This window comes from Pezoporus wallicus, unplaced genomic scaffold (genome assembly GCF_028554395.1).
Source record: "Pezoporus wallicus isolate ANWC-B61680 ecotype Strahan unplaced genomic scaffold, APGP_CSIRO_Pwel_v1 contig_708, whole genome shotgun sequence".
In the NCBI taxonomy this organism is placed as follows: domain Eukaryota; kingdom Metazoa; phylum Chordata; class Aves; order Psittaciformes; family Psittacidae; genus Pezoporus; species Pezoporus wallicus.
In genome coordinates this window covers 728548-752439 of record NW_026642310.1, presented here as the reverse complement: position 1 = coordinate 752439, position 23892 = coordinate 728548, and the positions used below count along the sequence as shown (strand labels likewise).

General features: G+C 40.4%; 1 protein-coding gene across 3 annotated transcripts in view; it reads left to right on the top strand.

Moving 5' to 3' along the window:
* Nucleotides 1-23892, top strand: part of NTRK2 (neurotrophic receptor tyrosine kinase 2) — a 217560-nt gene that overhangs the window by 126238 nt on the left and 67430 nt on the right. The window contains exon 14 of one of the 3 annotated variants that reach the window (XM_057428728.1): nucleotides 11441-11994. The exons of the other annotated variants lie outside the window; for them this stretch is intronic. Coding sequence (XP_057284711.1) covers nucleotides 11441-11451 — 11 coding nt within the window. The 3' untranslated portion in view covers nucleotides 11452-11994. Of the gene's footprint in view, nucleotides 1-11440; nucleotides 11995-23892 lie in introns of those variants that run through there. 3 annotated transcript variants of the gene reach the window in all.

Genomic DNA, 23892 nt, shown 5'->3' with positions numbered 1-23892 from the left:
GTAATGATTAAATTATGCCTTTTAAGCTTTGTGCTGCGTACTAAGTTCTATGGACGTTATTTTAAATACAGAAACCTGCACATGCGTGTGAAAGCAAAATCAGAAAATAACATGACAGAGGTTAAATTGATAGTACTTGTATTTAAGCTGAATGGGGAAAAAAAAGTAATCCACTGTGAAAACGTCCTCATTATAAGCCTAAACATGGGACCAGGATTGGGCCTTGGATTTATTCCTTTTGTGTCAGTGAGTGTTTTGGCTAAATAAAAAATACAGATTCCAAGGAAGCAAGGTAGTATCAATAAGAGTAAAATGATAAATTTTAAGTCCAATAAATACTAAAATATGAGAAAATCAGAAGTAAATCAATTAAGATTTTAGCCAAAATTGTGTCATAAACCCTATTTCTAATTTCCTTGAGTTCATCACCAGGGAAGTGCATCATTATTAAAAAGCATGAGCGCATAAAATACAGTTAGGCCTGAGCATAGACCCACCTAAAGATGAATTTTGGAGAAAATTGTCAGGAATACAGTTTTCCACAATAAGAAGACACTATAGTATTTATCACAGTTGCAGTATGAGCTATGTTGTCTTTCAGCTGTCTGTAACATCTCACCTCTTGCCGTGAGGTGTCTCTGAGGAATTAAGGCTGACAGGCCTTTGAGACTGACTTTTGAGAGTGGTTTAGTAGTTTGTGTCCTGCAGGAGACTGTGTGCTTGGCTTTGCAAGTCTGCAGATCTGCTCAGTGCAGGGAGGCTGTGGATAGCAATGGGTTATTCTATGCCTGGAGCCAGCATAATGGCAGCAGGGTAGGCCAGCAGCAAGTGGAACCTAACAGACATTAAAAATGTTGTCAGAGATAAAAGTAACACAGTTGGTAATATTCTGAAATTTTCTGTAATATTCTTCAAATATTTTTTTTCAGCATTGACTTGTTGATTAACAGGTTTCCCATTTTCCACAATAGCAGTTGGGGCAAAACGATGAGGCTTTTCCATTCTCACTGGAAGGTATTTAACTTCTATATCCACTTTAGACATATATTCTGCATAACAAAATACCTGAGCTCAGCATTTTTTACTCTTTAAAAAAATGTGATTTCTCGGGTAGACAACTCCAGGAACACACTTCCATCATTAATTAACAGAAGTAAAAATGGAACTGCTGAAACATGTTTCTGTGGTCATCTTTTGGTTGATATTTAAGGATCACCTGCTCCAAGCTCAGGAGTGTTGCGTCCCAACCAGAAGGAAGTGCAGCAGGAGGGCCAGGAGACCTCCTTGGATGGATAAGGAGCTTCTGAGGAAAATTCAAATGAAAAAAGAGGCTTATAAAAGGTGGAAGCAAGGACAGGTGACCTGGGAAGGGTACAGGGATGAGTACAGGGAAGAGTACAAGAAGGGGAGAATGGATGACCCAGGGAATTACAGACCAGTCAGTCTCACCTCTCTGCCTGGCAAAATCTTGGAGCAGATTCTCCTGGATGGCATGCTAAGGCACATGAAAATCAACAAGGTGCTTGGTGACAGCCAGCATGGCTTCACTAAGGGGAAATCCTGCCTGACCAATTTGGTGGCCTTCAATGATGGGGCTGCAGAACTGATGGACAGGGGTAGAGCAGTTGATGTCATCTACCTGGGCTGGTGCAAAGCATTCGACACTGTCCCACACAACATCCATGTCTCTAAATTGAAGGGACATCAATTTGATGGATGGACCACTCGGTGGATAAAGAACTGGCTGGATGGCTGCACACAAAGAGTTGTGGTCAATGGCTCAATGTCCAGCTGGAGACCAGTAACGAGTGGTGTCCCTCAGGGATGGGTGTTGGGACCGGTGTTCTTCAACATCTTTGTTGCTGACATGGACAGTGGGATTGAGCGCGCCCTCAGCGAGTTTGCCGATGACACCAAGCTGTGTGGTTCGGTTGATAAGCTGGAGGGAAGGAATGCCATCCAGAGGGACCTTGACACACTTGTGAGGTGGGCTGATGCCAACCTCATGAAGTTTAACCATGCCAAGTGCAAGGTCCTACACCTGTGTTGAGTCAATCCCAGGCACAGCTACAGGTTGGGCAGAGAAGAGATTCAGAGCAGCCTTGCGGAGAAGGACTTGGGGGTGTCGGTTTATGAAAAAATGAACATGAGCCGGGTTCAGTGTGCACTTGCAGCCCAGAAAGCCAACTGTGTCCTGGACTGCATCAAAAGGAGAGTGACCAGCAGGTTGAGGGAGGTGATCCTGCCCCTCTACTCTCATGAGACCTCACTTTGGAGCATTGTGTGCAGTTCTGGTGTCCTCAACATAAAAAGGACATGGAACTGTTGGAACAAGTCCAGAGAATAGTCTATTATTTGCAGATTGCTGGGGAATCACGTGATTGAAGTACAAAACTCCTGCAGGGGCAGAAAGTGTCAAATAACCTAAGTCAAGACCCTGCAACGAGGTCTGAAATTGTTAAAGTTCTGTTGATGAAAAGTTGTGCACTACCTCTGACTAGCAACTTGCTCATTGGCTTTTGGGGCAATTAACATTTAAATGGAAAACAAACTGCGTGAGGGTATTGTTTGTGTTTAGAAAAAAGATTGTGGTGTATGCCTACCAATTATCACCTGTTTCTCTAAATTACAACCTATGTATAACTAATAATCTCTGTAGGGATTTTTTTGTTTTGCTTTGTTTTGTTTTAGTTTTTGGATTTGGGAACCTAAATTCCGTTCTCTGATGTCAGCTAGGCACATGTAAAGGAGCTTCTCAGAGGCATTCAGGTGCTAAATCAGCGACTAACTGGTTTTGTATAAAGCCCCTGAACAGCTTGGAAGTGTAAAGTCTGGTCAATAGAAATCAGTGCTAGTCACCTTAGTACTTTGGACAATTCCAGCAAATGATTGCTTTGCCTTTAGCTACTTAAATACCTTTGAGGACTGTTTGCTGGAAACTCTGTTGAAAGCCAGTAATTGTACAGGTCTCAGGGTGCAGGAAAAGACTTTCATTCTCTAAGAAGATCACTTGAGCAGCACTGACTTGTACTGTAGTGTTGAAGACAGATTTAAGGGGATGAGAAGTGAAGCTTTCATCACAGCAGCGCTTCCTTTCTCTCTTGCCTCCTCCCACCTTGGTTTGTTTTCCACAACACTGGAAAGAAAGAATGGAAAATGGAGTGGTTGTCTCTATAATGTGGTTATTTGTTCCCAAGTTTGGATAATGAGAACCCAAAAATCGAACTTCAGACAATCTTCTGTTTATATCATTTTGAAGGAAATACAGATTTGACAGAATTTGCAGTTGCCATTGTGAATACTTCTTTGTGCTATAGTTTTAGTTAGAAACCTTCTGAAGTGAAGCTGTTCCCACACAGCTCCTCTCATTTCTAAGTATTGCTTACATTTGTTTATATTTGATTTCTTGGGCTGTCTTTCAAGGATGTGCTCTCATTTTTTTGGTGCCCACAGCTTGGAAGGCCTGTGGCTGCCTTCACAGCAAAAAAAAGAAATAGCTGAAAACAGATACCCATCAAGGGGAATGTGTCCCACACAAAGTAGGGAGGAACAGAAAAAGGGAGAAACAAATGGAAAAGAAACAAAAGAACCTCAGTCTCAGCCTTTGGCAAAGAAAGAACAATACATGACTGATTTACTCCAACTGCTTGTGCAGGAGGACATGATTTGTCTTGTCCCTGTTTTATTCTCATCAGAAGAAAAGCAACCATTTTGCAGCATTTACAGTCTCCATTCAAGAGGCTGTTGAGACTGGAATAGCAATGGGATTGCCTCCAGACATAAATGCGTTGACCAGCACTGTGTGGGAAAACTTGAAAAGCTCCTTCTTGGGTGGTAAAACACAAGGCAAAAGCTTATGGGCTCATCCTTCATCCTCTGATTTGGAAGTGCAAGTACCCTGTACGGCTCTTTCCAGGACTGTGTTCTCATGTGCTTGTGATGCTTTAGTCCATGAAGTTCACTTGTGCAGTGGGGAGTGCACAAAGGTGAGGTATTCTCATGTAAGAGTAAGATGATTTGTGTTACCATTGTCCAGCAATGCCAGTCCTGTCTATGTTGGTGGTAAATTCTCACCCTTATTTTGTGTACCAAAATCTGCTCAGCTCAGGAATGGACAAATTGCTACAGTGAGTCTCAGAGTGTTTTCTCATACCTAGAAATGGCTGGTACTGTACCTATTAGAAACCCTTCATCAAATAAGTATCTAATAAAGCTTAAGAAGTATATTCCTTCCAAGTCTTCTAACGTATAGAAATTGACTCTGTGAGATAAAGATCCATGTCCTTTTTTAAATACTAACCCTAACAAACCAGCAGTTACTCATTGTATGGTATGTAACAGCTCCCCTGATATTAACAACAACATATCTATATCTCCCTGCTCCAAAACTCCCAGATCAGGAGAAGAGGGATTAGAATCAGCTAAAATGCCAGAAGCTCACTGGCACACCCAGACATTGCAGCAGAGAGCTGTTGCTCCTCTGTCTTGGCAGGCAATGACACAAAACGGTTAGCATCATCAGATGTGCTTTAGTATCCTGCATTCAGTGTAGTGATGGGGGTGAGCTTTTGGCATGCCTCAAGGACCCTGAATCACCATTGCATTCACAGTGTGCCTGGACAACGGACTGCTGCCCACCCCTCTGCAGCAAAGGAAGGGCAGAGGGATGTTCACTCTCACAGCCTATCACTGACTGCAGGTGTAAACTGTCTTTGACTTCAGGTCACATCAACTCTCTGGCCACCACTGGAGAGGTTGGGTTGGTGAGCCAGACCTCTTCAGCTGTCACGGCCAGCCCCAGCAGGCATCAGACATGAAGTCCAAAAGCTCTGTGCTCAACTCAACCTTGCAGGAAGGCTCCTTTCAGTGTTGTGCCTAATCCTGAGAGGAGACATAAGGTGGTTTTCAATGGGGTGTGGTTTCAGACACAGTAGATCACATCTCTTATCCTGAAGATGTGGTATAGGAGCGCAGACCTAGACCTCAAATTCATACAGTCCTTGTTGGAGAATGGACCTCTTTTTTTGGCTTAGCTTTTGCTTCTGGAGAGGAAGACACAAGCCTATTGCTTTTCTTCAGATGCAGTGAGTTGTCCTGAAAGTTAACCTGAATTCAACTGTTTGCAATAATCCTTATGTTATTGAAAAGTGACTATTTCCCAACTCATTGAATTATTTTGCATTATGCATTCTGATGCAGCATGTTTCCTTTCTAGAACTGGTTTCACACATTTGTCACAATGCTGTACTGCACTTTAAGGTTACAATCTTTTGCCTCTTTTAATGGCAGCATTTTAGAGAACCCTGAAATTCTACCATACTGAGGAATAAACACAGTGCAAAATAAACTGTATCTTTCAGAAATGTCTTTTCAGAGGAAGAAGAGAGAAGTTCCAACTTTATTTTGCAGTGATAGCTGCCCAGTTTGGAATTGATTTCCCATTTTAATCAACATGAGTTTTCCAGCCTATTGATCGATGTGTGTTTTGAGTTTGGCCTCAAAATCTGACATAAGACTTTGCTAAATGGCAACATTTACAAACTAGTAAGAGATTTATCTTGGACTGGTAAATTTTCTTGACTGCAAGCTAGGATGGTTTCAAGGTAAACAGGTGTACATTGCTGCCATGGAGGGCAGGTTTGACATCTCAACTTTGCAGCTTGTGTTTATTGACAGAATACATACACAGAAATATGTAGAACACTTTATATGGAAAAAGCATAGAAAAGCACTGTAGTGTTTTTCTTAACTATGGAGAGAAAGCATACAGAGAAATCCTTGAATTTCATTAGTTTTGGTCTAGCCTTCGGACAGACTTTCTGCCTGATCCTGTTATATTTATTTTTTTTATCATATGTAAGAGGCTGTACCCATTCAGAGTGAGTTCTCGGCCTCATCAGACCAGGTCATCCCATTCAAATGTTCATAAAATATTTTAATAAACATTTTGTTACCCTTTCCATAACCTTTCTCTGTGGGTATGCTGTATGCAAGCATGCATGTTGAAATCCGTAGTACTCATTACCTGAACTATCTCAGGAGCTGTCTTCCTGAAACTTCATTTCTTCCACGACTATAGCCAAAGGCTGTGCTGGGGGACATTTGAATGGCTGAGAGACTAGTCTCTGCCCTATGATAAAGAAGTACAGCAGCAGACTGCAGAAAATTTGTGTCAGATTTGTTCCCTGAATTTCTCTCCACTTACGGAGGGCTCAGAGACAAATTCAAAGAAGTGCTAAGAGCAAACCTCCTGCAGAAACATATCTCAATGTAGAAGTTTTAAATTTTAAGAAAGAAAGGCAATTATGTAAGTGGAAATGCAGAAAGATAGCAAACCTGAGTTTAAATCTTTCCTATATCTCCTTGCTCTTACAATAGGAAAAGGAAATACTAGTTTACAAGTTCAGGTATAAACCCTCTGTATTCACAAACTGCCCATTAATTCCATGCACTGCTTTCTGCCAGCAGATTCTGAGAAGCCATGTAAGTGCTGAGCTGGACTTGGAGCTTTGCATGGCATGCTAACTATCTGGGTAATCAGGCTAAGAAGACTATAAATCAAAGCCTATTTGAACACATTTGAGCGAAAACAGTGAGTGCTGTTTTCGTTGTTTCTTCATTTTATTTGTATCTCAGATTCTGTGAACAACCTTTATCTAACCTCATCTGTGACAAACTTCATTGTCTTTCACAAGAGCATGTTTGGAATTAGCTTTTGGGTTGTTGCTTTTAAGTAAACTAGAGAGTCGTTTAATAGTGTAAGCTAATAATTTCTGCATCCTGATACACTTGATTCATAGAAGACTAAAGTTTCTTCTCCCCTCCTCTTCAGCCCAGTGAAAGGTGGGCTTTCATCAGGAAAAAATAGCATAAAAGCTTATGAAATGCACACTGTACCCATGAATGCAAAAGTATGAAATACATTAATATATACAGTCTTTTAGTGTGGTACTCTCTTATAGCGATTATGGAACAAAGGAAATGTGGTGCAGCCTCTTTAACATTTTGCTTGGTACCTTTAACAGGCAGCTGCTCTGTATGGACAGAATTCAGTGTATGTCCTCAGGTTTTGCTTCAGAGAATACCTCCTGTGTTGCAAACATTGAGACTATAATTCTTATCTCTAGGTGTTTTTTAAGCCAGTATGCTGTTAAAGATGACACTGGTCCACACATGACATCATAAACTCTGGGGCAAAATTGTTAATAGAATTTATTAGAAAGGGCAGAAATGAACCAACGCCACAGGGATGAAGAGGTAAATCATGCTCAGACAATAGGGAAACTGCAGGGGAAAACACGAAAGCCTGCAACTTGCATGTATATAAGCAATACAAGCAATAGCCAGAGAGGGCTCCAGTAAGCAGTGGCACCCTGCAAGACAGTGATGTGCACAAATCTCCCTCTTCCAGACAATGAGAAGAAGAGGGTGGGGGAGGAAGAAGGAAATAAAATATATGAAAGATAAAAGACTAGGCCTGTTGGTTATTTACTCCAATTAAGACAGTATTTTGCACTGTTTGTATTGTTCCAAAGTTCAGGCAATTGAAGTCACCGCCTAGGTTTTGGTTTCCCTGATTTCAGGATTTGGATCTGGGGGACAAAAGGATTTGGGCAAATGGACTTTGATTTTGATACATTACCCGACCTGTTAAAAGCAGAAATGCTTGATTAAGGATCTTTTTTAATTGCATTTCACTAGGCTGATGTGTTCATCGAGCTTTCCCTCCTTCTTGCATTTCATTCCAACAGCCAAATAATTGAATATCTGGGTTGGGCTGGGAAGGGAATTTTATCCACACTTCTCTGGAGCCTCAGTGAAAAGAGCTGGAGGTTGGCATAGCAGAGCCTTGTATCTGTAGCTTTAACCATTTGCTGGTTTGGTTTTATAGCTTTTAAACTGATGTCCATTGCTTCTCTAAGATGTTCGGGGGAAAGTCCTCTTGAATCCCTGATTTGTTATGGTCATAATTATAAAACATCTTTGAACACTAGGCAGTGTGAAAGGATCAATAGAGTACAAGCAGCTGAAGGGCAAAAAGTTCTTCTGGGTCACCATTTATTTCTGTACCCATCTGTGTTCCCCAGCTCCAGACCCTGTCTGCTTCTTGTGCTGATGGAGACATGAGGAGAAAGGTTATTAGGATGCTGGGATAAGGGAAAGGTAATAGCAGTCCTTGTGATTATCAAAGGTACTTGATATTCAAGAGATATGATTTGCATTGGTTGCTGAAAAGCAGAGGAGCCATTACACTGGTTTTCTTTGTATTGGGAATGTTAGTGTAAGAGCGCCAACTTTACTGAAGATGGTGTGGCCCATCATAAACCAAATGCTACATTCTAGCACAAAAACATTGCTGTATGCAAAACTTCAGCTCTTCCAAAGATTTGTGTATGAAACTATTTTCAGTAGCATAGGAATTAAATTACAGAATCCTTCCCTAATGATTATAGTTTTGCTCAGCCTGGGAGAGATATTCGGAGTACTTACAGCATTCAGATCAGGATGTAAAGTTTCTCAAAGTGGTATTCAAATATTGGGTTTGGTTCAAACCTCTGTAGCTTCATTAGAACTTGCTTACGACTTAGGTATGCTTGAAGATGAGTTTTAACTTCCATTCTCTGCATCCTTTTCATTTGCACATAGTTTTTAATGGATAGGGCATCCAGTTCTTCATCTGGAGATAGCCTTGAAAACAAGGTTCCTCCACCATAATGCAAAGTGAGAGAGGAAGGTCCTAGTGCCTTTGGTACTTTATACAACCAGAATAATTCAGCCTTTACTGAATTATTCCAACTTCAGTACAACTCCTCCCCCCACCAGAGTTTCAGGGTAATGGCTGAGATTTTAAATGCACAGAAGTAAAGTTGTTAAAAAATAAAATTTTCCTCCCATGGGAGGTGTTTCAAAATTACTTTCTACTTTGAAATCAGAATGGAAGTTAAGGTAGAGGAAAGGCACTTTAGGCAATTTTGTCTCAAGTTTTGAATTGAAATATTGAAATGGAAAAATATACATTTTCAATAAAATTTAAATAATTTGGTATTTTAAAATGAAAACTTATTTAGGCAAATATTTCAAAATTATAAGCATGATATTTTGTTGGTTTGTTTTGGTTTTTTTTTTGTGTGGAGGTGGGGTGGAATAAGCTTTTCCACTTTGGAGAGTTGAATTTAATTCTTTGTCTTAGAAAACCAAAAAAGTAACTGAAAATCAACATTTTCCTGCTGCCAAATCTTCGAAAATTTATTTTACACTATTAAATTTTTCAGTCATATTTTCAGCTGGCTTTATGCTGAAACCAGTGCTGTGGGAATCAAAATTTTCAATGTCCTGACTTGTGTTCAATTAATATTTGGCACATTTTCTTGTATTCCTACACCCATTACCATTAATTTTCTTCTTGGACTATCTGGGAAGGGGAGGGACTCTAAAAGACAAAAGTGGTTGTAGTAACTGCAAGTGATACCCAACAAAGTCCAAACATTCTTGTATTAAAGGGTGAAACTCCACTGAAGTCAATGGGCCTTTAAATATCGGCACCAATAGAAAGTCTCTCCCATGGAGTGCAACTGCATTGTCACATCTTGAATGCTTTTCATTCTCATGATTGACATTACTAAAGCAGTCACTTTTCAAGCACTTATGCATTTATTATTTTCAAAACCCATTTCCACAGAGAGGTCAAAAGCTTTTCTCATCAACGTAGGGTGCCTATGGGAATTTCAGTATTTTGGTACAGCAGGTATTCAACTGCATTAAAATGTTAATGCGCTCCTTCCTTCTTCCCTCCATCACTCACTCCTTTCCATCCCTCCCTCCCTCCCTTCCTTCTTTCTTTTTCTCTTTTTCTCCTTCTCTTTCTCTTTTTCTTTCTCTCTCTCTCCCTCTCTTTCCTTCACTCTTTCTCTCTCTTCTCTCTCTTTCTCTCTTTCTTTTCTCTCTCTTTCTCTCTTTCTTTTCTCTCTCTCTCTTTCTCTCTCCCGTTCTCTTTTTTCGCCATTTTTTCACTCTCCTTCTCATATTTCTCTCTCTCCTTTTCTTTCTTCCTCCCTCCCACCCTCCCTCCCTTCCTTTCTCTCCTTCTCTCTTTCTTTCTCTCTTTCTCTCTTTCTCGCTTCCTTTCTCTCTTTCTCTCTTTCTCTCTCTCTCTCTCTCTTTCTGTCTTTTTCTCTTTCCCTCTTCCTCTCTTCCTCTCTTTCTCTCTTTCCTTCTCTCCCTTCCTCCCTCCCTCCCTTCCTTCCTTCCTTCCTTCCTCCCTTCCTCCCTTCTTCCCTCCCTCCCTCCCTGCCTTCCTTCCTTCCTCCCTTCCTCCCTCCCTCCCTTCCTTCCTTCCTTCCTCCCTCCCTTCCTTCCTTCCTCCTCCCTCCCTCCCTCCCTTCCTCCCTCCCTCCCTCCCTCCCTCCCTCCCTTCCTTCCTTCCTTCCTTCCTCCCTCCCTTCCTCCCTTCCTCCCTTCCTCCCTCCCTCCCTCTCTCCCTTCCTTCCTTTCTCTTCTTTTCTTTTTCTTTCTTTTTCTTTTTTCTTTTTCTCTCTTCCTTTCTCTTTTTTCTTTTTCTCTCTCTTTCTTTCTCTATCTTTCTCTCTGTCTTCCGTCTCTCTCTCTTTCTCTTCTTTATTTTTTTAACCATGCTTTGTTTTTGGCATGAATCTAAAGTGGTGTAATCTAATTATCTTTTGATTGGAAGGAAAAATATTTCAGCAGGAAAAATGTCATATTGAAATCAGATTACATTGAACTAATCCATAAAAAGAATTCCCCTAGTGAGAAGGCCCTATCCCTGATTGCTTTGTATCACTATTGTGATGCCATAATACTATTTTTATATCATGCTGCTAGCATTTCTTTTTTATTATTATTTATGCAGAAAATAGATTGCAGATATCCTCTAAAAGCAAATGCTTTTCCTGCTTGGCTGTACAGTAAAGCTGGCATTTTCCCTCCTTGGTTATGTTGATATTTTTCCTTAAAAGTGGAGAACAGTGCAATTATTTATTAATATTTGTGAAAGTTACTCTACAGCCCCAAGGTCCAAACAAGACCTCAAAGTGCAAAGCATTGTGGGATTCCTGCTGCAAATAACCTCTGCCTGAAGAGCCATTGGGTTATAGCCCCGCTCCTGTAACCTGGAGCTGTTTGGTTTGTCTATGGGTAGGTTACAGACCTGGGGCTTCATGCACAGGGTGAAGAAGGGGGGAAGGTTGTTTCATTGTCCTGCCTGTATGAGAAGGGAATCCCAGGGATTAAATTCCTTGCCCCAGCTCATGCAGGAAATCTGTGGCAGACCCTGAAGTGAAGCCAGATCTCCTGTGTGGCCCTCTCAGCCCCTGACCCATCCATTCTTCCTCCATGGTGTCATGTTGGCCTCCAGCGCAGAAACTTCTACCAGAGGAATTTTCCAGTGAGTTCTGCTGCTGATGAGTTTCTTTCTCACCAATAGGTGGAAACTGACAGCCCGGTTTCTCAGGTGACACAAGGAACGGTTCTGCCATCCCAAATGAGGCAGGAAAAACATCACACAGAACAAGGAATTTTCCATAAGAAACTGTACCATAGCAACTGAAAAAGACGTTGAAGCACATTACACTTTCTCAGCTTGTTGCAACCTGTGCTTTGATGCAACAGGACATCAGAAAAGTGAAGACTTGGGTTTTCTGGTTTTCTTTTCCTCACTTATTTCTTTGGCCAGGAAAGTGATTGCTTTAACTGGTGCTGCTTGACATAATGAATTTATTGCAAAATTGTGTAACCGATTTACATCCGTCTCCAAAGTCCATGCCAGAGCCTGTGTTCTGGCGTGCATTGTCATGCTATAGCTGGGGAGGGTGAGGGAACTACATCCGCAAACTTCCATAAGAGATCACATGCTCTTGAAATTGTAGGACAACTAACCCAGTGGGATGCAGAAATACTTCCAACAGGCTGGCAGCTGTGCAATGTGTGGCATCAAAATAAAGTTGAGTCACTGAGAAGTAGTGATAAATTAGCTAGAAAGAGTTTCTGTCTTTCTTTCAATCACACCCCAAATATAGTTGTCTAGTGTAACAGAAAAAAAACCATCACCATGCAGAAACAAGTGGCTGTGATGCTGGTTTAGATATAGGCAAATTCTTGCTGTACTAGGAATAGTATTTAATTAAAATGTTGTAAAAACTCTTTAAGGGAAGTCTTTGCAGGGCAGATGCCTAGCTTATACCTGAGCAATGTTTAGCTTGTACCTGAGCAGCTGCAACAGGCTGTTCAGGATGAAGAACTCTAAATTAATAGGACCTAAAATGCCTAAATAAGGAAATAGGAGAAAATCTATTTAGTACTACTAATCAACTGAGATCTGGAGATTAGTTTTCTTTTGAAGCTGTGCAGGTTAGTCATCTTTCTTTTCTCCTTTTAGGGTTCATACTACACCCTGCCCATATTTAATCTCTCTCTTATGTCCAAGCCCATCAGCAGTTCAGTCTTGCTCTTCTCACTGGAGACAATGAACTCAATGGGGTGGATCATCCTTCTCTCCTATATATCTGCAGATATGAACTACTGGGTGGAAAGCTGCAGTGCATAGCACATTTGCTCTGTATGTACTGTCTTTTCATTTCAAACTCACCACCTGTCCAATTTCTGAGGTATTTCTGAAGCAAGATGTACCTCTTTTCTGTGAAACTGCATGTTTTAGGTTTCCCTTGATGTAAGTGACAAGCCTGTCACTGATTCGGGAAAGTTGTATTAGATTCCTACAATGTTGAGCTTGAACTAAAAACACTGTAGTAGAGCAGGAGTCATCATGGCTGTCCTTACCTGGGGCTTTCAGCAAGGTCTGTATGTTAAAGCACAGTACTTCTTGAGCAGTAACAGGGATAATGCAAATTCCTTACCACTTGATCCTAGCTATTGTAGTTAGCTTTCAACTTGGTTAATTATGAGCAAAAATGCCTTTTAAAATAGTCTTGAGAAGTGATTTTTTCCCAATGATGTTGTCTACATAGCTAGAATAGACCTCATTAGGATGCTATTTACCGTTTTCCTCCATTTCCACAACAACTGGAATGTCTAATGCCTGCTTGGCACAATATGAAGGAAAATTACTCCAGTGGCTCCTGTTCAGAAATCTGTATTTATTTACATTTATGAAGGTGTGGAAAGGGAGCTACAGCAAGTAGTTTTGAAGTGCTGGCTGTGGTATATAAATCCCCGGGGGCCCATTTATTTTTATGCAGGATGGTATATAAAAGACTGTAAACAAACAACATACAGACTGGAGTAAGAAAAGAATTAGGATACTTAGCTAAGCAGTAGACCTCACATTTTCTTTTGTTCACAGCAAGTCTTTTTTTTTATTTTTATTTTTTCCGTACATTAGAAATGCTGTGGGTTTCTTAACTGCTTTCTTCAGCAGCTTCTCTTTGTGACTGTTAATCTAGGACTCCACTGATCTTCCCAGTTTACATTTTGTGAGTGAGAGCAGGGCTAGTTTCATGGCATATAAGATAACACTGAAGGAAATGCAAAAGAAGCAGTATTGTTGTAAAATCATTTTTCAAAATGTATTGTTTTCTTCCCAGTTGCATTCATTTTTGACTGTGTTGTAATGCACTTATACTTTAAGGAGGCCAGAATCTATAAAAATAAAAGAAAGTATTCATTGCAGCCAAATCCATATCTAAGATCACTTGAGATTTTGAAACTAAGGAAGTGATGGCAGCGAGGAGCTTGGGATGTTGTTTTCAGAATATTGCAATTAAGAACTTCAATGGACATAAAACTTACAGCTTTGTGAGTGTCCAAATAGAAAGTAATGAGAATTTTTAAAACCTCAACTATTATGAAACAGCTAGATAAGCGTTTCTGGTCCTATTTTCTACATGGGGAAAAGAACGATAAAGTCATTAACTCAGCAGAAGCCTTGTAAGTGTTATTTGCCAAAGCACTGATGACAAATACCTTTTCACCTCTATGTGTGTGTCTAGGTTTCAGAAGCAAGTAATGTTGCCTCCTTATCTGTAAGGAAAAATGCAAATCAGTAATGGTTATTTTTTGCAGTTAGAGCTTGTTATATTCTTGGAATGTGGCTGAATTACCATTATCCTATCAAAGAAAATGTTACAACAAGGGAAGAATAAATGTAACAGAAGCAATGGTGAAAGCAACTCACTAGTCTGTAAGTTAGTTGGGAGTTGTACATGGAAAACCACTGGGAAAACTAACCAATAAATTTTGAAATCGGTTTATAAATAATTATGTTAGCTTCTGAACCTTTCTCTTTTTAAACTTCTGACCAGAAGGACAGGCTAGAAACACAGAGTGGAAATTGCTTGAGAACCGTTCTGTGGATGTTGGACTACCAAAAGGCAAATTAGCCCTCCAGTTCTGTAGCAGGCTTTGAACTAGTTCCTCCTAAAAGCAGGTCTGTGCTTGCCCTTGTACTTGTACTTGCTGGTGGTGGTCTTGCAGAAGGCAGCAGTTAATCAGCACTGCTTGTAAAGTGGTGTGTTAATGTAGTGTGGTGTCATCTTGTCTGTAGGGCTAACAATAATGCTTAATAACAATGCAACAAAACCTCGGTGTTTTATTCAAACACAGATGGTGTGTGTATTGACACCCAGCTGCAAGTACCAGTTCTGAGCAACTTAAATGAAAAATCCAGCTGTTTCACTGGTAAAAATAAAAAATATGGTAATTTTTAGTATTTCCTTTACTGTTAAGCATGTGGGGTATTGCCGTTCAACAATTGTAGCAGCCCTTTATGTTGGTTACTGCTGCTCAAAATGATTTCTGAGTACATGAATGTATGGGCAGCTGGTATTTATGGCTCTGGGAGAGAACTTGAACTGAAGATGGAAGGGGAGAAAAAACGACATTTTGCCTGGTTTTGTGCAGACTGCAGTTGCTGTAAATATCATGGTGTACAGTAGTTGGAACAAACCAGTTATGTTTTTTAAAAGCAGCAGTCATACAGACACTAGGTGGGAAGTGAACTTCTCTGGTCCGTGCATTTTTGGTTTCTCACAGAGACTGCCAGAATTACATTTGCATTCATTTCAGTCTACAACAAGTATTACAGAAGATTCAACTGTAAGTACTTTCCAAATATAAAGAGTGCAGGGGAGAAAGGTGACATCTATTAAGCTTTTACAGAATACCACATGTGTGTAGTAGCTATCACCGTAAAATTAACTGATAATAATTGGTCAGAGCTGCCAACTCAGTCTGCCTATGAGTGTAACACTCTTCTTTAGGTCATGTTCACTATACTGACATCGTATGCTAGATCCTGAATAAAGTTCATTCAGCCATTTCTGCTGTTATTCTTCTTGTTTGCCCTGCTATGTGTGTGTACTGCCATCACTCAAAGTTCACGTCTTGCAAAGACTGGCTCTGTATGCTTTGGGAAATATCTGTCTCAGGTATCTGCCCAGTGACCAATTCTCCAGCAACAGTGGGGCTGTGGGAGGGCATCCTTTGAATCACAGCTGGCATTTTCCTCTTTCTTGGAAGCTGACGGAACAAAATGTTTAAACCTCTTTCTTCCTCCCTTTTCTCTTTTTTCCCCTCCCTATTTCTGTCTTTCACTTCCATGCCTCAAAAGGCTGTAACTGGGTTCACTATTGTATCGTAAGTCAGCAGTAAACTTCTATGTATTTTGCTTCATTTGGGCAGCTCCTGTTCCTAAGTGACAGCTCCTTGGCTCAGCACACTGTAATTATCAACTCAAAACCAAGATGCTTTTAGGTGCTGAAAGCATATTGGCAGAGATCGAACGTGTCCTCAACCTTGTCATGGGCCACAGCTTTAAAAGATCCTGTTTAGTGGTTGGTTAGTTGCGTTGTTGCTTTTGGTACCGGGGCTCTGACAGTTCATTATTACAGTGGGTGCTGTGAGAAGCTGTTGTTATCCTAAAGGAGTACAGGTCTTTGGTTTTTATTATCTGCTGACATATCATATAGTTAACTTGATTAATGTATCTGTGTTCATTCTTCTTCTCTAAAATAAAGTTTTATTGATATGTGGGAGAGGATTTATACATGCTAGTGAAAATTTATGAAACTGTTCTTTAAACAGATGTCTGAAGGGAACATCGCTGAGAAACTGACCTGTTGGTTTGTTGTCTGTAGTGGAACCTAGGCACTGTCTGCTCATACTTTAAGCCTAATTCTGTTTGGCTTGCTGTCTGGACAGAGGGACTACACGTTGATTGAGTGACTGGTTTCTAGCTGGTCTATAGCCACAGGGGCATACAGATCATGGAATTGCCTCTGATCCACTAAAGGGCAAGTGGGCCTGGGCTGTATGTTGTGGAGACTGACTGTAAGAGGCTGTATGTAGCTGAGACTTGCTCCCTCACCAAACTTCTGCCAACAAAGAAGGATGTCTCCTCCTTATTTATATTAAAAGTAGAGAAACATTAATTTCAACACACAGAAGCACAGTCCGGAATAAGTGGAAAGAGATTTTTCATATTCTCTGCTAAATCTTTTAGCTGGATGTGTTAGTTTTCACGATACATGAAAATAACATGCAGATCCAAGAGGGGAGAAGAGAAAATACCTTTTTTTTCCCCAAGAGAAATTATCTGGAAAAGCCCTGCTGTTCCCATTGTGAAGCCACAGATTTGCTTTTCTCACTGTATCCATAGGCCAGGTTGTGTTTTCTGTCAGGACAATTAGAACAGTTACCTATCCTGCTGCTGTTAAAAAAGGTTTGAAGTGTTCTCAAATCCTGCTGAGCTATAGTTTAGTGGAATTTACAGAGCAGTTCCAAGTGGGAGCATCACTGTTTGCTTAAGCTCAACACAGGGAGAATGTCCGTCTTATTGCTCTGTAGGATTCAGGGAGGTTGTCAGACCCTCAAGAATGATGAGAACCCAAGCTATAGAAATCTCATGACCTTCACACATGGAATAATTTGTGTTGTATAAGCATATACTTTATGGTCTTGGTCCTTTGGAGGATGCAGGATAGAAGAGCCAGGTCAGCAGAGGTGGTAATATGTGGTCTATGATAAGCAGATCTTTTAAAGCCTGAAAAATGAGGCATGTGCAATGTTCATATGGAACCAGGAAGAATTTTTTCCAATTCACATGCAACAAGACAACAGAGAAGCCCCCTTTTCTTTGCAGTTGTGGAGGACCTGATGCTGAAAAACCCACAGCATGTTCAGTCTTGCAAAACCCTTTGTGACCGATCATTTGGGTGACCTATAAGTGAGAACTTGTAGGGCTCTTGTTTGAAGCTATTACAATTTAATAATCTTTTGACTGCATTATGGCCCCATTAGGAGTGTCTGTCATGGCCCATCAGTAACTAGGTGTTTTCTGAGTGTACCTTGCATGCGTATGTTGCCAGTTACAACAGCACTGGGATTCTGAAACTGTAACAGGGGCCAAGGGGGAAATGCCTTACATGGACGTAAGCCTCTGTAGATGGCATGCCGTAGCAAAGAGGTATGCCAGCCTGTCACTGAAACAAAAGCAGAGCAACAAATGCCTCACCATGGAAGAATGCAGCAATGCTGAAGGACAGCATGACTGTGAAAGCGAAGAGCCGCTTTTCCAGGTCTGTTTACCTTTTATGATGGTTTTGCTCATCTCTCCTGTTGCATGGGGCTTTGGGGCAGTATATGGTTAGTGCTCACCCCTTGTATGTGCCCAGAGGATAGAGGCAAACTGAGGTTCTTTACTTTTGTGTAGGAAGACTCAAGACTTATTTTCTTTCCTTCCTGCTGATTTTGTTTCTCAGTGAAACAGGGATCTGATCAAAGGGTGATTAAGGTTTCTTCCTTTCTTCGTTTGCAATGCCCAATATCTTCATGTGTCTTTTCTGGGTCCTCCTCAGAGATAACCAACCTGTAACTTTTCTCTGTGTTTAAAGGACACTTATGGCCAAAACCAGGAAAGGGGGAGGTACACACAGAATCATAAGGCCAACTAACCGCATAGCGGCAAAGCCTTAACTGTGCAGTTAAGGAAGCAGACAGAGATTGAACCTTCCTCTGGGGGGGGAGGGGAGTGGGGGTGGGGGGGCAGAGTTTACCTCAGTTCTCCCAAAAAAAGTAAAATATGGGCATGTATAAGATTCAGCTTTTTCTCATGGAAAGCCACACAGTGTGCTGCAGCCAGATAGAACAGTAAAAGTTGCTCTGAAACACAACAAAAATTATTAGGAAAAGGGTAAATAATATGCTTAAAAGTGACGTATAAAAGACTGGGTTCTGTCATGCTCCTATGATGTTTTCTCTATTGTTCCCTTTTCTTTCTATGCACAATTATCTGCAACAGAACAGACCTACCCATCTAGCATAACAGATTAGATGCTATGCCACCTTTTAGTAAAATATTTCAGCAAAAGGTAAAGATTAAGTATGTGCTTAGCTTTTATATAAGGGAATAGAATTTGGGGCTGTGATCTAAGCATGTGGTTTATTCCTTCACAGGCTTGAAAACTCCATTTACTTTTCATAATTCCTTTTGAAAGGCCATCAGCAAAACCTTTCTGTCCTCCCTAATATTGAGGTACAAATTTTTTTTTTTTAAATGAGAAGATAAAAAAGCAAAGCGGAGAAGGCTACATCAAAAATAGGGCAACCTTCTTTGAATTTCACCTTCATACCCACTTAGGCCAAGCTCAGTCTTTGAATGTAAAATGTTTTTTTCAGATCCTGCTCCTCAGACTGGCATGCTTGGATGCAATTCAGATTATGCCTGTATCTCTGAAAACAGAGATAGAAAAGAGTTAACACTTTGAAGACAATATGTTTATTAGTCCTCCTCTCCTTCAAGAGTCTGTTATATGAGATATGCTTCATGGTACTTCCCCATAGTTTGTTGAACACTTCTCTTTCTGCAGCACAGGAGATCCTTGAAGATTAGTATCATGCTCAGAGAAAGGGTTTCCTGGCCTGAGCCAAGAAAAGGGGGGTGGTGGTGAGGTCATTGTCTCCACTAAACTTAAAAATGGAAGCTGGACCAGATTTGCCACAATAAAATAATACTAGCAGGGGTTTTATACAGCAACTCATGCACAATACCCGTTAAGTTTTACAATCATTAATCTTTTGGAAGAAATGGATTGAGATAGGCATTTAAAAATTAATTGTATGCACATCTGCAAAGATAATTTTTTGTCAAAATTCCAGCATTTTTTTGCTTAAAGCTGATTACTGTGCTGAAAAGCTATTAGCAGGCTGAAAGCAGCATAGAAAGAGAAACGCAGAGCAATTAATATGTGATATTTATTCTGAACATCGAGCACCAAATTTAGCTTTCATTCTGGTATCCCAATTGTTTTAGCACATAACAGATCAAATCCATATTTAATACATATTTATAAATTAAATAAAAACCAGTTTCAGGTTGCTAAGGTTTGAAGGGCTTATGTACCTTAGTTTTGTATGCAAGGGCAAATTAATGCCTGGAAAAACTGTCAACTTCATTATTCTTGTTTTCCTGAAGGGTGAATTTAGCTCATAAGGCTCATGCATTTAAAACAATGATAGCATTATTATTGTAATTCATTATTAGGTAGTTCTTATTTGACTATAAGTATCTAATCAAGCATGCCAATATGCCTATCTGTAGACAAACTAAGAGGATATTGGCCAAGTAAAACAAATCAATTACTGTAACAAAATAGCAAGATGAAATGCCTCACCAGAAATCAAGTGTCAACCCCAAAAGACAGCAAACACTTGAATCTGAGCCAGGGAAGGGCCATGCCAGCTACAGCAAAATGAGTTTATAGTGGGCAAGAGCTGTCATGCCCTTCCAGTTCAGGCAAATGGGGGAGGACTGTCACCCCACCAGGACCTGCAGCCCTGTGTCAAAAAAGGAAGTCTCATTCTCAGCCAAGACAATAGAAACTCTGGGGTTTAGAGTATAGATCCTGTGAAGATTTAAGTTGTAAATGAAGTAACTGAAATGTTAAGCTGCAGCAATCAGAGATTTTTTTGATTTAACATCAGATGTAGCTCTTGACAGTTGGGAAGTCCCCGAGAATTATGCCATTCCTGTGAGTGTTCAAAGGTTTGCCTTTCATACATGTCTCCGGTTCTTCCAGGAAGACCACTGGCTGTTCAGCTTACCTGGTAAATGTCTCCCCAAGGCTCACTTGGGGTCTGATGCATGTGAAAAATCCGGCAAATCACTGGTGGCCACACAGGGATAACTTTTTTACAACTGTTGAATTAAACCGCTCTTTTTCAAAGAAACAAAACAATATTTAAATTGATTCAGAAGCCATATTTGTACAGGTAATGTGACAAGACCCAAGTGTCTTTCTGACCTACTTCTTCTGTGTAGGTCTTTCTGACCTAGTTCTTCTGTGAGTCCTCCATACTCAGTTTTCTATAGCCTGTATCAGCACCTTTCATTTAGAGCACAGTACCTGAAGACCAGGTTTTCTGTTGGCCTATTTTTCTTCTGTTAAAGAGGTGTGATTTGAATATTTACTGTGGACTATATGTATGAGAACATGCTGCTTGTTTGTTTGTGCTTACAACAGCTGGGCACTAGTTTTGCATGAGAATTTGTTGCTGCTGTGTGGTAAAAATTAAACAACAGCACTACACAAAAATGCGTAAAAAATAATAAGCAATGAATGTTGTATGGGATAAATACATCAAATAATCAGAAATATACTCTCAGAACTCAGATGGCCTATTTTTTTCTAGCAAAATCTTACAATAGTTGAGTCTTAACAATTGCAAGAGAAATGGAGGGAGAAGAAATGAGAAAACTTGCAATATATCTTTCTGTGGCACCTTATGTCACATCGCATGTTTTCTGCAGCTGCTTTTTCCTTATGCAACTGCATCCTCATTCTCTTCTCAGGGTCATGGCACAACTCATTTCATCAGGACTGTTCCAAATGTGTACTGCTAGCAAAATTTTCAACGGTATCTTAGAAAGCAGCCTCAGCAGATGATTTAATCAGATGTGCTGTGAGTATGCAGCACAACAGGATCTTCTAGTGTAAGTAGTTCAGTGAGCAGTGATTATGGAGCCTGTGTGCTGCCCGGCAGGCAGTGAGTCCGTGTTGCAGCCCCTACGTAAGGACAGACCTTTCTTCTGCTTTCCTGTTCTCATAAGGCACATAGGAACATACCTGAAATTTAACAGCACTTGTGATATTGTAATTGGGTGAGGGGTTCAAGATGAGACAAACACATGCGTGCCACATAACTGTGTAATTTTTGTGCTGTTTAGGAAACCCAGCCTCAAAAGGACCAGTGAGATCTTTGGATGTGCAGAGATAGAGAGTTGATTAAATGTTTTTGTCACAACCTTGTGGAGTGTGATACAAGAATGTGGCTTCCAGCTGGGAAAAACAACTACAAACCACTTCTTTTAAAAGGTTGTTGAAAATTTTTCTAGAGAAGAGCTGTGAAAATTGGTGAACTGGAGAAAATGTTTTCCTGGGAGGAGCTTCCATCTGTTTGCCTTTTCAAGAAGATCAAGAAGCTTGTTGACGTGCATATTTAATACTAGACCTTAAATGGCTGCTCAAGGTATTAGAGAAAGTGTCCTAAAATCAAGAGAGGGAAATGCAAGCCAGACAAGCTAAAAATGAAGAGACAATAAGGCATGCATTTTTATTAGCAATGAAAGTGATTACACATTAGGACAAGTGAATGGTTCAGACTTTCAAATCGAGACTGGCACAGCCACTTTCAGGAGGCAGTCTCCTGCCAAGCACAAGTCTATGATTTAACTCAATAATATGCTCAAGTCTATGGTTTAACTCGGTAATATACGTAGAAGTCCAGTTTAGGTGGTGTCATGGTCAGATGTGGTGGTAAATTGTTCAGACCTATTGTTTGTGACAAAGAGAAAAACACTTTCGCTCTGTCAGAGCATTTCACTTTTTATTTATATACAGAAACGTTTTAATAATCTGTACTGAGTGTCCTGCTGTCAGTGGCTTGAATCAGTCACATCCACTTCAGTGAATTCAATGTGGTGAGGTGATCCTGAGTTGCCTGTTTTGCTAGGACCCATTCCAAAATGTGGTGTGACCCTCTCTTTTCAGTCTCACTGTCAAAGGTAGGTTACCTGTGGAGTGAAATCCCATGCCTCCAGATAGTGTTTGCAGAATAAGGCTTTGATGTGTCACGTCCAGTAACAATGTGCTATTGTCAGTAAGTGAATAACCCACAAGTCCAGCTCCGTTGGTGGGATGTCTCTGAGACCTCCAGATGAGAAGAGAGCCCTCTTCTGCAGTTGTATTCCTTGTTGCCAGCCAATTCTCTGCAGTCATCTGTGGGAGCCCTGTCTTTTATGGGCGCAGCTGTGTGGTTAGTATTTAACACCATGGCCTGTTTTCAGCATTTACCCCTGTTTAATTTGCTCAATCTCACTTCATATTTTACGTTTCATTTTTCTCTTAAGTGTTTGAACTGGATTTAGCTTTTAGCTTATTATAATATATTTTTTACAGTAATCAGACAAGATCTTTTAAACCAGAGAATATAAGCTCTTAAAAGTACAAATGGCAGCTCAAAGGCAATCACAATTTGAGTGAAAAGGAGGAAAATACATAGCTGCCCTTAGAGTGCTTGTGTATCTTTGCCTGTGAGACAATGTTATGAGACCACTTCTTTAGTAATTCAGTTATGTCACCTCTCTGGCCAAATTCTATTTTGTTTCTTCAGTGTAAATCCAGGATATTCTCCTGGACTTCATCAGAGATAATTTGCTCTATCCTTCTATTAGTTGAAAGCAGATTTTGACCTAATCTTCTGCTGCAATCTCCTTTCGCTGAAGATTGTATTATTATGGCTGGGTCCCTGAATGTGCTGAACAGATTTTTTTCCTCAACTTATATTTCCATCACAAAATATGTATTTGATTTACTTACATTGTTCTTGTATTTAATCTTTCTGCCCACTTAGTCACACTTACTGTCATTTTTTATTTGTTTAGTAACTCGGTGCAGCTCAGAAAGGTAACAGGGATAGACAGAACGTGACAAGTTGCAAATATATTCTGCGCAGACCTCTTCTGTAGCTTTCTGTGTTTTGGTTTTGACAGTTTGGTTTATCAGATGTGTTGTTTATTCAAATGCTTGTTTTATATAAGAGCATTTAGCAGCAACTGCAAGTGTACTACAGAAAAATAGTTGATATGTTTCTTGCTTATCTTTATCATATTGTTTGTGAAATCCTCCAGGAACTTCATAAAAAAACCTTCATATGTAAGGCCAACACCAGGGTTCAAAATGGAGAGGACCCACACAAAATTCACACAAAATTTGACTGTGTTCATCACCAGGTCTTTGCAGCTGTGGAGAGAGCCAAGTGAAGAGCTGCCTCTGCTGACGCCAGTAGGACAGGATCTCAGTCCTAGTCCCCGTCTCTGGGTTTCATGAGCATTTTTTAAGATAGTGGCAATGGCAGTGTTGAGCTGAACTTCTCTCTCTAGGAAACGAAGAGAAGAATCCTCCTGGTGTTGATGGTCAAGCAGGGAGAAAGAGAAGAGCTCCCCAAGAGGCAGGTTTGAGTGGCAAGTTTGGCAGGGTATAGGGGTTGTACTAATTTCTTAGTAAGCATTTTTTAAAGCACAGGTCATGAGCTGTGACATGCTTGTGCTGAAGTGGCATGCCAGGGCAGCAGTCCTCCTCATGTCTGCCTTGTGACCAGTATTAGCAGAACCAAGGGGGGCCAGTTAACTTGTATCCATAAGGAAAATGTGTGTTTTTGGTTCAGGCTTGTCTTGTGCTGACTGCATTTTGTACTTTACTTGAAAAGCCAGTGCTGAGGAGGAGACAAAAATACTGACTACAGGGGAGCTTCTTGGGTAGCTGGCCAAAGCAAGCATGTCCATATAAATGTGTCACCATGATAAAACTTAATCTTATGCTAGACCAGACTTTGACAAGAGTAAAAATCATCAGTAACTTGCAGTCT